The sequence below is a fragment of the Ursus americanus genome, chromosome 17, assembly GCF_024610735.1.
Source record: "Ursus americanus isolate L20-20 chromosome 17, mUrsAme1.1.p, whole genome shotgun sequence".
Taxonomy (NCBI): Eukaryota; Metazoa; Chordata; class Mammalia; order Carnivora; family Ursidae; genus Ursus; species Ursus americanus.
In genome coordinates, this window is record NC_142143.1 from 32,219,421 (window position 1) to 32,232,720 (window position 13,300).

The 13,300-nt window shown below is 32.4% G+C and overlaps 1 protein-coding gene across 9 annotated transcripts in view; it reads left to right on the forward strand.

Moving 5' to 3' along the window:
* The window catches only part of MGAT4C (MGAT4 family member C), a 710,947-nt gene extending 698,028 nt beyond the window's left edge, over positions 1-12,919 (forward strand). For all 9 annotated transcript variants that reach the window (XM_087868878.1, XM_087868879.1, XM_087868884.1 and 6 more), the window contains one exon: positions 2,364-12,919. In XM_087868878.1, coding sequence (XP_087725004.1) covers positions 2,364-3,505 — 1,142 coding nt within the window. In that variant the 3' untranslated portion in view covers positions 3,506-12,919. The remainder of the gene's footprint in view (positions 1-2,363) is intronic.
* The last annotated feature ends 381 nt before the right edge of the window (positions 12,920-13,300 follow it).

Sequence of the window (13,300 nt, forward strand, 5' to 3'; positions counted from 1 at the left end):
TGTAACCAATCACCACAAACTAGGTAGTTTAAAATGATGCAAATTTATTCTCTCATATTTCTGGAGACCAGACGTTCAAAATCAAGGTGCTGGCAGAGCCGCTCTCCTGAAATTTATAGGGGGGGATCTTTTCTTGACTCTTTCAGCTTCTGGTCGCTCTTGCCATTCCTTGGTTTGTGGGGGCATAACTACCATCCCAGGCTCCGGCTCCGCAGGGTCTTCTTCCCTTCATCTCTGTGCCTGTCTGTGTTCTCTCCTCTTCCTCAGGGATACCAGTCATTGCATTTAGGGCCCTCTCTAAATCCAATATGACTTATCTCAAGATCCTTAACTAATTATATCTGCAAAGACTCTATTTTCAAATAAGGTCACATGCTGAGCTTCCAGGTAGACCTGAATTTTTGAAGAAAACTGCTCAACTCACTATCGGTAGATTGGATCTGAGAAGTAACATACACACACTTCATGGATTTCAAGACATCATAGACTGTAGAAGAAATCATGATCTAATTAATGTACCACTAAGAAAGCACACGCATTATCAGTTTTAATTGTAAGATGGCATCAATTGTAATATTCAGCCTGATTTTAAAAATGTTTCTGTGTGAAAATAAGACTCATGAAATCAATGAAACACAGTGATGCCATGAATGTCTTAATAGGTCATGTGGGGACCACAGAAATTGAGTTCCCTGTTAAGAAGTGTTTATACAAGGGAGTCTGTGATCATCAGGTTGAGGACATTGTAACTTAATTTAATTCAGGCTTCTTCAGGTCGATCTTCCATTCATTCCTTCATTTCAAATATCTATCGCTCTTAAGCTTTCTTCTAATTGCGTAAAATTGCCAATGTTTATTTTTATCTCCATCTGTTACACTACCTTTGTGCAAACATTACTGATTCTCCCTTTCCATCCAAAGTTTACTAATGTGTATTGGCACATATGCCACTGCTTTATACAAAGAGGTGATATAAAACAGAGGGTACATGCAGGGCACTTTGGATCTTGTCCCCACGCTACTCACTGGATGTTACACTTTGTGCAAGTGAACGCATGTCCTTGTGATTGAGTTTCCTTTCCTCATCTCTAAAGCAGAAATGATGACAAGTACAAAGCTGTCTCAAAAGATGGTGAGGAATATTCAAGATACACATTACAGGCAAAATGCATAGATTCCTACCTTTAATGTAGAAAGTACTTTTGTAGTATTGGCTATTCTAGGGCATTAGTAAAGGCTGGTATCCTGAGTTAAATGGTACCAGAGAACATATTCATTTTTCAAAAGAAGTTAGGGTCGTAAATCCAGGTATTTAAACAAAATGTGTAAATCTCTACCTCTCTGACAGACTAGTAAGAAAGATTATTCTTGGAAAGGGCTTTTTCAGTATTGCATAAGTCACAACAAGTAGGTGTCTGTATTAGAATAGTGATCTTGGTGAATATAAACATTTTCCTATTTTTCAAGCAGTGGTTAGGAACTTTAATTCAGTTCTGAATCATGGTGAGAATCAGAGCTTTAAAGAGTGAAAGTATTTCAAGAAAGAGACATCTACACTTCTTAGAAGTAAACTGCCATTTCGCAAGGTTTTATTTTATTCCCTACAAATATCCAATTTCTAATTTTAGATTTTAGGTGTCTGAATAAATATTTTCGCCACAGAAAATTTCTCTAAAATGTGTTTCAAAATGAGGAAAGCAGTGATATTCATATATTGGAACAATGAACTATACATTTGAATAATAATGCAGTCTTTAAACATAGTTTATAATTTTGTTGACATTCTAATTAACATTCTAGGTAAATTTCAAAATAAATTTGTGAAGTCCAATTATTAATTTTTCTGGTGTGAGATAATGACAGTGATCAAAGAAAAGTGAAAATGTAACACGTTTTCTATGAAAAATTTAAAGATGATTAAAAGAATGAGTTATGCTTAATTTTCTTTTTTATCATTTGAGACTGATTTGTCATCCTTAACTGTGAATTCCCTTCTCCTTTTGCATTTTTTAATAGTGTGGATATTATCCAAACATCTGTCTTCTCTAATGGGCATATATGAGAACATTAAGCTACAAAACACCTTAAATCATGTTTTTTATTTCATAAACAAATGTTTACAGCAATAAGGCTCATATGTCATTGTGGTTAAGATGCATTTTTACCAAAGAAAAACCAATTGTGTATTAAGTACTATAGCCTTTATATATTTAGCATACGACTTCACTCACAAAATATTCTACACATGTGTCATTTACTAGATTTACCTGATATCGTAGCGGGCCTAAGGGGAAAAGATTTTTCATGTTATTCAAAACCTACTTCACATTTAATTTGTCTTCTTTCTGAATTCTTTCACTCAGGGTTTCTTACAATTGGACTTTCGTCAGTGAAACGAAAAAAAGGAAACTATTTACTTGAGACAATCAAGTCAATATTTGAGCAATCCAGCTATGAAGAGCTGAAGGAAATTTCAGTGGTGGTTCACCTAGCGGACTTTAATTCATCCTGGCGTGATGTCATGGTCCAGGATATTACACAGAAATTTGCCCACCATATTATTGCAGGAAGATTAATAGTTATACATGCTCCAGAGGAATATTACCCAATCCTGGATGGCCTTAAAAGAAATTACAATGATCCAGAAGACAGAGTCAGATTTCGTTCTAAGCAAAATGTAGATTATGCTTTTCTGCTTAATTTTTGTGCCAATACTTCAGACTATTATGTAATGCTTGAAGATGATGTTCGATGCTCCAAAAATTTCTTAACTGCTATCAAGAAAGTCATTACATCCCTAGAGGGAACCTACTGGGTAACTCTTGAGTTCTCTAAGCTTGGCTACATTGGAAAACTTTATCATTCTCATGATCTCCCACGTTTGGCACACTTTTTATTAATGTTTTATCAAGAAATGCCTTGTGATTGGTTACTGACTCATTTTCGGGGTCTTTTAGCTCAGAAAAATGTGATCCGTTTTAAACCATCTCTCTTTCAGCACATGGGTTATTATTCTTCATATAAAGGGACTGAGAATAAGCTGAAGGATGATGATTTTGAAGAAGAGTCATTTGACATCCCTGATAACCCTCCTGCAAATCTTTATACCAACATGAATGTTTTTGAAAATTATGAAGCAAGCAAGGCTTACAGTAGTGTTGATGAGTACTTTTGGGGGAAACCACCTTCAGCAGGAGACGTCTTTGTGATTATATTTGAAAATCCAATTTTAATTAAAAAAATTAAAGTGAGTACTGGAACAGAAGATCGGCAAAATGACATTTTACATCATGGAGCCCTAGATGTTGGGGAAAATGTTGTAGATTTCAAACAAAGTAGACAATGTGTTACTTACTTAAGACTAGGGGAATTCAAAAGTGGAAACTTTGAAATGTCAGAGGTGAATCAAAAAATTCCATTTGATATAAATTGTATAAGGATATATGTTACCAAAACACAAAAGGAATGGCTGATTATTAGGAGTATTAGTATTTGGACTTCTTAGCCAATTAAATCGATATGTCCAGTTTCTGAAGCAGGCTTTCCTGTTTCCTTTTTTGCTATCTTCCTCTTTTGCTACTTTTGTCCATTGGAGGGAAAGCAATGGATGGGATATTTTCAAGGAAAAGTCTATCATTTTAGCAGTTTTGATTTACATATTGTCAACATAATTTTATTCCAATCCACACTTGTATTTATTTTAACTCCTGAAGTTGAATATCAGTCCACAGTTAATGCTACTTTCATTTATATTTTTAATGTGATCATGTTAGTTCCAAAATTTCAAGTAAATGTCAAAAAGGTGACGTGAAGGATTTAAAATGACAAAATTTAGTTTGTTGGATGGTGAGTCTTGAAAAATAGTTGCCAACTCTATGCTCTTCCTCAAGAATTAAACATTCTTTATATCATCAGATAGCTTCTATTAAGCATCTGTGTGAATATGCAGTTGGTTAGAATGATAATCTGTTTTTTTTCTTGTAAACATAGGTTTTCATAGACTTCTGTACAACTACAATGAATACCTCCTCATAGAAGTGATGTCTTTACAACAGAATTTTGTGCATAGGTGGAGTGATGGAAAGAAAAAAATGACTTAAAATATTTCTCCCCTGATTATTTATATAAAAAGGGGCATTGTTCATTGTATAAAAAACACTTAATTGAGCACCTATTGTTAATAAATTTTCTGTGGGAAGCAGTCTTTTTCTAGATTCCCTTTTGCAAAAGGAATAGTTATGCTCAATATTTTCAAGTTATATTGGGCACCTACATTTAATAGAAGAAATTAGAGAAGGCCTATAGTTAGTTCATTCTTACAAACATTTTCAGTATATGCAGAAAATTTTTGAAATTGATTTTTTATATGTTTTGTATTAAAATTCATATAATTGAAATTGTAATCTATCATATACTTTTTTTTGAAGTTAAATGGACATCTTATAAAAGAGAAAAGTAGGAAACGTAGAAATCAGTTAACTTTTCTATATTCAGAGCTAGTTCATAGTAAAGCCAAAGTGAGAGATCAGATGTTCTGCTATCCAGACAGCGCCCTTTCCCTTATATAGAGATCGCTCCTCACATAAATTAGGTTTTCTGTTTGCCTCTACCTAAGTCTCAGTAAGTTATGCTATCTTGAAATGGTTAGTATAATTCTTCCATATGTCACATTATCATTCTGTGGAATAAGCCGAAAGGTGTCTGAAATGATATTCTCGTATATATGCACTCACATGGTGAGAAACTTAACTTTTACTATAAGGGACTGGACAATTGTGCCTAAACCATGTGTCCTATTAAAGCATTTCAGGACACCTTAGTGTATCCTAAAGACATTGGTCGTCCAGAACACCCTGAACTTATCTGACCCTTTCTATCTTTTGACAAACAGCAAAGATGAAGGGGTTTACTATGACGATATGAAAAGTACTTCATGTGTGTTTATGGAGAGGCTCAAATGCATATGTTTCTATAAATTGGAAAGTATTTTATTCACTCTTATCCAAATTGATTAAATTAGAAACTCATAAAAATTTGGGAATTTTTGTCTTTTACTGATACAATAGCTACTGTGTATTTTCTTCACATCCAGTTGCTATCGTATAATAAAGAAAAAATATGAATCCATAAATATTAATATTTTGTTGCACAACTAAGTCTTAAAATCATAAGAAAAAATGAACACTGCCACTAAACTATAATCTTTGCCTTGATTTGGAGGATATTTGCCAGACACTTAAAGATATTCTATTTCCTAGGCATTTCTCATCCTCTTTCATTAACTGGCTATTTGCATAATATTCTACATAGATCTCAGAAATTACAAATGATCTTTTTTCTGCACTTTTAATGACAAAAGGTACACAACAAAGACATGTAATATCAAGACCTCGGCAGACTCCATGAAGTGATCGTAATCTTCACAGAGTCTGCGTAGGTTCTGGGAGTGTTTCCAAAGACCAGCCATTGACATCAACTTCCGGAAATTGTTTCAAGAAATATTGCCAAGGGTAACAACGAAATCAAATGTTTGCTAGAGAATTATAAATGCAAAGTGATTTTAAGGGGTTACATTTTACCCTAAACTTGATCTTTTCATTATGGAAACCAGGTTTGAATAAGCTGGTCAGTCACCTAAGGATGTCTTTATGTTTTCTTTATAGGTTAAGTGGAGGTCAACTTTTTAAGGAAAGACTTTGACAAACAAACCTTCTCCATTAGAGAACAAGGGACAAATAACCTTTCTCTTTCTAAAAGATAATCTTACCAAACATTCTTTACATGAGTCAATGTTGCATTCCCTATATTTAGAAATTCTGAATAAGGCTCCTGTAATCTTATCTCAGAAGCATAGAGCAATTAGGTTTAGCATAGAGTTATTAGGTTTAATTATGTTCAATCTGTTATTAATCATTATGTCTCATCAATGTCCCTTTGCAGTAAGTTTTTAAAAATACATACTATTTTCTTTGTTACAAATATCCATTGAAAAACACTGGAATGTAACACAAAAGTTGAGTTATTTAATTGCTACGTGAATAAGATGCTGACAGGGTTCAAGCACAAACTATGGTATGTACCTTAAATAATGTCTCAATTTGTTTACTTTAAACTGACTAAAAAGCTTATTTACATTTAAATTTCTTTTCCTTAAGGGAGCCTTTTCAGCATTTATAAACATCAAAGAAAAGCATTCATAAAAGCACAATAAAAATATGGAAATTACACATTTTTGGGAAATACACATTAAACAGCAATAACATGTCTGGATATAAAAGTACATAAAAAGTGTTAATATAAGCACTGTTGCATTATCATCAAAAAAACTATAACTTTTATAAGATAGATATTTTCCAGATATAAAAATATAATTTAGAAACCAAGCATCATTTAGAACTACTTTTCTCATATAGCTCTACTTATGAGACTAGAACATTCCATTTCTTACTGAACCATTATTCTCTGGGAATTTTTATAAAGCTATCTTAGAAAAACTATGCTGTACAATAATGGCACCCAAATGAAGGAAATATTTACAAATTACAAGGTATGGTAGGGAAGGCACTTGCACTTCTAAATGTCCATATAGCAAGCATCACTCAATATTTGCCAGTTTATCAATATGTCCTTTAGAACATGACACCCAGGATTAACATGGAAAACTCTACTCTCAGTTTCCTCCAGCATCTGAAGATAACAGTGTGATCCTCTTCCTTTGTCTCGTCAGTATTTCCACTAGCACTGTTTGAGATTACATTTATTTTTATCACCCTACTACTGACTTATTAAAGCTCACATTCAAACTTCAAGACATTCATTACACAATTTCTTGATAAAATCTGATTTGCCATTTTGTGTATGTTCAGTTGACTTTTTTTGAAGGTTTCTTGTAAAATTTAGTATTAATTTCAAGAGAATTTCATTGTTTCTTCTGACCCATGACCCCATATTTTCCAGCTCTTGATTCCATCATTCAGTGTTTTAACATAACTCCCCAGCTTTCTGGTACCACAGATTTGGTATGTGTGCCTTTTGTCCTCTCAGGAAGTACAGTTGAAAGGTCACGTAGACCTGAGCTTGAAACCCAGTTCTGCAGTGACTGACCTCCAGATCTGAGGAAAGTTATTTAACCTTTTGAATCTTAGTTCTTTCATCTGTGAGGTTGAAATTATTTTACCTTATTGGCTGTTTGAGCTGAAAAGGAGATAACAAAGTAATCAAGAAATAAATGTTTCTTTTGTTTTTAGCCATGTTATATATGTTAAAAAAGCATATGGCCCTTCAAAACACTACCAGAGGGCTTCATCCTGATCAATATCAGCAACTTCATTACCCAATAGAAATGTCATCAGACCACTTTTTATATTTATATTGTTAAAGAATGTCATGTAGGACTATGTAAATGCCTTCCTAAAATCAAGATATATTATATTCCTGTCATTCTATTACTCTAGAAACCTCATCCAAAATTTGTAACAGTTGTTCCTAATATTTCCATTGTAAATATTAATGATCATTTCTTTTAAAGAAATCTAAACCTATTTATTTTGAAAAATTAAGAAAATAGGCCCTTTGTAATTTCTAAAATTTTGCCCAGAATCTACAGTAAGCTCACAGAGCTGCAGTTTACAGAGTCTTCCTTTTTGTAATATCAAGTTTCTATTCTTTTATTTTTTCCATTACTGGCGAAAGTTATCAGTGTACTAGCTTATAAATTACCTAGGCTGTGTTCAAACTTGAAAACAGGCTTCTCCTCTCCTTGTCTACCTTGAGTTTCATCATTTAGATTTCTACTGCTTTGAATTTCTTCTTGGTTCATTTCAGGATATTCTTGTCAGAAGGAAGAAGGTCATAACAAAATGTAATTTGGCTAGTTCTTGCTCTTTGTCTTTTGTTTGCTTTTAACACTTTGGTTTTGAATGTTCCAAAATTATTGCATCATCGCATATATGGGTGTGTGTATCTATGTCTAGAGAGATCTGTGTGTGTGTGTGTGTGAGTATACGTGTATGTATACATATACATAGATGTGTATACATGTAGATATCAATGTGTGTGTACATATTTGAATATATATGTATTTGTGTGTGTATGTTTGTGAGAGCAAGAGGAGAGAGGAAAAAGATGAGGGAGAGGTGTGTGTATCTCTAGCATTATTTTTGACAACCACACGTCCACTTATTCTTGGCCTTAGTGTTCCTAACACACTGCCTGGTTGTGTCTCCCTTCTGAACTGGCTTTTGGTTATGTGTTCTTACATATTTTGTACATCACATTCTCTGAAAAAATCATAGCTCATTAGAAATTTTTGTACAACATTTTAGATTCTCTAAATTCCTTTAAAAGCTTATTTGTTCATTAGAAGATCTTATGTCTCTCAAAACAGGACTTGACGTTTAGAATTTCAGCTTTAAATTTATTTGAATTTCTTAACATTTGAAGATTGAAATATAAGTTGCAAAGCATTCTCTTTCTAAACTATAAATATTATGAAAACAAGGTTATACCATTCCAAAATTCTTGTCTCTTCCACCTCATTAATCTGCTCATGGTGGTTACTCTGACTTAAGTCTAGAGTAGTACTCACTTCATTAATTCCAAAATCTTCTGAGATGCATTAATGTTCTATTTTGAGCATTGAAACTGAAATATAGATTTGAGGCCATTTATGTGAGACCAAAGTAGTTTTTATTTGAACTACTGCTTCAGCTTCCCATTTTGCTCTGTCTAGGTATTCTCTTCAAAAATTTACCCAAAAGTTCAATTTATTATGTGATAAAATGAGTAAGATTTTAATGCTTAAAGAAAAACGTAATCACATTAAGAATATAGTATGTTCAAATTTCACGTCTTATTGAAAGAAAAGCAATACCCTACATAGCCATCTCTTCAAGTAGCTGGATTAAAGATATATAGATAAGATTCTCAATATTTTTTCCTATTAAGTGAAAATTTTTATAAGGCATACACTCATTAAATTTAATAAACAGGAAATTATCATTTTATTTAATGATTGTTTAAGGGTAAACAAAGACAGTGAATAAACAGTATTCAGAAACTTAGCCTGTACTTTCAATATACTATGTGTTACCACAACTTAAACTATAATAGCCAACATAACCTACAATCATTCTGCCTAGCTGAAGATAAATATGATTTTAATGCTTAAAAATAATTTAAAAAATCAATGCATAAATAATGCATAAAGAAAGTTAGCAGTTGAAATTGAAAGCCAACTATTGCAAAACTTTTTAAAATATTTAATTTATGGTGTGCTCAAAGGTCTGGAAGAAATGTAAGGAATTTTTCTCTTCTATCTCCTCATTCACTTCACCATCTGTGTAATGCACAGAGATAAATGGCAATCCCATTGACAAACTCCAAGATTTTAAATTCTGTTACAAACCAGACATTTAAAAAATGCTTTTATTGTATTTTCATCTAAGTCAATTTTCTTATTCCATAATAAAGTATTATTTTCTCAGCAGTATGTCCCCAACTATATACGAAAAAAATCTTAAAATATTAAATGCATCTTTTCCCCCATGAAATTCTTCACATTTAACTTTTTGATATGTCCTTTTTTCCTATCTTTAAATAATCTATATAGTTCCTGTCTACTTTTAAATATATTGATATTAAACACTGTTATTCCACATTGTTTACTTTATCAGTGAGTGGAGTAAATTTCCAAAAAGTTAAAATAAAGATCTTGATTCCTTTACCATTGCCTATCTGTTACAGTAATCTGGTTTTGACTACAGGTTACATTGGTTATCTTACATTTGTGTGTTATGGTCATTATGGGACCACATGAGATGATATCAATAGTTGGCAGGTGTTATTCCCTACCATTACAAAATAAACTCAATAACTTAAACTGCGTTCTGCACTTTAATAATTAATACTATTGAAAGATTTTGAAGGTTTACACCTTTCTATTTTTTTATATCACATTGGATCTATTTTTTAATTATAATTCTTTACCTATAAATAATTTCACTATTAATAAAAGGATAAATATAAAAAGGATAATTCCCTAAAAAGTCATTTCCTTGACTTATAAATCAGCCTAAGACAGTTATTTTCAAAAAGGCAAACTGATCTCTGTTAGTAAAATGAATGATGCTTTTTCCCTACGTGAAAATATAACCTTAGCTTTGTATAGAATTACAATAAAGAGGCTTTCTCCTATGAAGTCAGTATCCAAATTAAAAATATAAAAATCCCATTAATGCAATTTTAACTTCAATACTCAACATTTCTTAAGCTCTAAATCGTATGTAAATGGGCACAAAAATTTTGTTTATTGTATGTGGGACCTTTACCTACCATAGTCTGGTAATAAATCATGACCTCATTAATGTCCTTAAAAATCACTTAAGAGAAGCAATTATATTGGAGCTTTACTTGAGAAATTTGTCACTAATAGTCAAGAAGATTTTAAGACTTGGGGCGCCTGGGTGGCACAGCGGTTAAGCGTCTGCCTTCGGCTCAGGGCGTGATCCCGGCGATCTGGGATCGAGCCCCACATCAGGCTCTTCTGCTATGAGCCTGCTTCTTCCTCTCCCTCTCCCCCTGCTTGTGTTCCCTCTCTCGCTGGCTGTCTCTATCTCTGCCGAATAAATAAATAAAATCTTTAAAAAAAAAAAAAAAAGATTTTAAGACTTAAGTGTGTACTTGAAGTATCTATAATTTAATGGTTAGGATACATTCACTTAAACCCATAAGCCAAAGGGTATATTTCTATCCTCTAACTTTCTGCTGACTTATTGTAACCAGTCATGTGTTTTTTATAAAACTGATTATAAAAAAATGTAAGTGCCCTTCTAGATAAAACAAACTAAGCTGAACATCTTTTCAAAGTAAAAAGATATTTTGTAGTGTTTCTTTCTGGTAAATTTTTCGGTTGGCCAAACCAATTTAATGTAATTAAAGCTACACATTATTCATCAGCATACCACCAGGTAAAAAGGTGCTTAATAAATAATGATCTGATGCACTACTGAAAATAGCTATCATAAATACCCTTCATACAGTGTGACCCTAGCATTTAGTATTTTGTTTTAGAAGAAGAAAGTGACATTTGTTAAATTATTTTGATAATACCTATTGTATTCTTATGAACATATTTGTATTATTACTATTAATGTAAATTTTATTATTATGAATAATGAAGTTTATTATAAATATATAAATTTTTCACCATTTTTCTGATTTTCATTAATAAATTTAATAACAATTGTAATTGCTCTCACAATATAAGATTTTGAAAGGCACAATTTTGCTTAACACAATAAGCTACTGTTTCATTTTATTTTAATCTCATAATATATGCAATTGTTTTTGCTTTTTTAGCCACATGTTTTGGGAGTTATATAAATAGACATTGTTTAATACAAAAACGCATTTTTAGTAAGTTAAGAAACCAGTTTTATATACTCTGTCAACATTCTAGATTAGTCAGTTTATTGGTCTTGCCATGTAGAATATAATGTAGAATATTGTTTTTGTTTAAATTCCTTAAAATTTCTCCATTTGATTTCAAAGCATATTAATATCTGAATCATAAAAGCACGGCAAATTTGGAATAATCAAAGTACTCTAAGTTCAATTAGTTAAATCGCTAATTTTCTTCATAGTATATTCAGGACAGGGAATTTATTGAAATGAATGCACACAGGAAGGCACTTATGTCCATGAAGATTTAAAAATAAAAAGAAATATATGGTAGAGTTATAGTGAGATTATACTAAGTAAGCATTCACAGGTTTTATAGTAGTCTAGGAGGATTTTTAAGTAATGTGTCTAATTCGTAATCACTTTAATGTCCTGACCCAATAATTTAGGTTATATTTCCAGATCTCAAAAAAAAATTTGTCAATTTCATGATAAATTCAAGTTTATGAGTTAATAGAGTTTATTATGTTAATAAATCTCCCAGATGATTCAGAATTCATCAGTTGCTTCATTCCTAAGTGAAATTGCCTATCAACCTATTGGAGAGAAATAAAAATATAAAAAATCAGATGTTGGTCATTACGCAAACTAAACCACTAAAAGAATTATTGAATTTTATCCCATTTAATTAAAGAGTGACCTAGGAAAGACATTCAGTTCCCTCTATTAACACTTAATTAATTTTAGTGAATTAATAATATTTCCTTAGAAATTGAGTAATGAAATCATGATGTTAATAATTCATATTTAGTGGAGGGTTAAAGGAGAGGCCACAGAATGAGACTAAGTTATTTAGTTCCAAAGAAAAGACATCTGTGCTGATAAGAAAAGGAAACAAAAATAAATCTTCTCTAATCTGCAGATCACTTAATGTAGGCTCGGCGTCTAGAAGGGCATCACACGGAAGCCACATGTTCTCAGCAACCATGAGACACAGTGGGAAGACTTCACGTTCATTTCGCTATCTTATATAATAGGTAAAAAAAAAATCATATGAGATAGAAACTATTATTAAACCTAAGAACATATGGGGAAATTAGGTTTTAGTAACTTGTCCAAAGTCATATAACTAGTAAGGGACTGAAGATTCTATTTCAGGTCCATGTAACTCAAAAGTCTGTGCTCCTAACCACTTCCTAGTTATGGTAAGAGTATATTGACAATGCATATGGCTATAAAGTGATTCTCTACAAAATATGACTGTATTAAGTAATGTGAAGTCTTAAAATGAATTTAGATAATTAGAAGTCCCTTCTAGGGAAATATTTGTTCTCAATTTTTAAAATTTGAACATCTAAGACACTTGCTTCTATAATGTATTTCACTGAAGGCAACTACAGCTTGGAAGTCTAACTTTTTTATCCCCCTAATTTCAGTTATTTAAAAAAGAAAGCAAACTCATGGACTCTGGGTACATTAAAGGACTCCAAAAGTTGTAAATTTGAATTAATGCATTAAATGATGGTCTTCTTTTTTTTTTTTTTTTTTAAAGATTTTATTTATTTATTCGACAGAGATAGAGACAGCCAGCGAGAGAGGGAACACAAGCAGGGGGAGTGGGAGAGGAAGAAGCAGGCTCATAGTGGAAGAGCCTGATGTGGGGCTTGATCCCATAACGCCAGGATCACGCCCTGAGCCGAAGGCAGACGCTTAACCGCTGTGCCACCCAGGCGCCCCTAAATGATGGTCTTCTGTAAAACCAGGCTTAAATCTGCAAATTAGTAGTTTGGCAACATGTGTGCAACATTTTTGGTTGTTTAACTCAATTTTTGTTTGTTTTGTTTTAGAGAGAGTGAGTGAATGGGGTGGGAGCAGGGAAGGGCAGAAGGAGAGAGGGAAT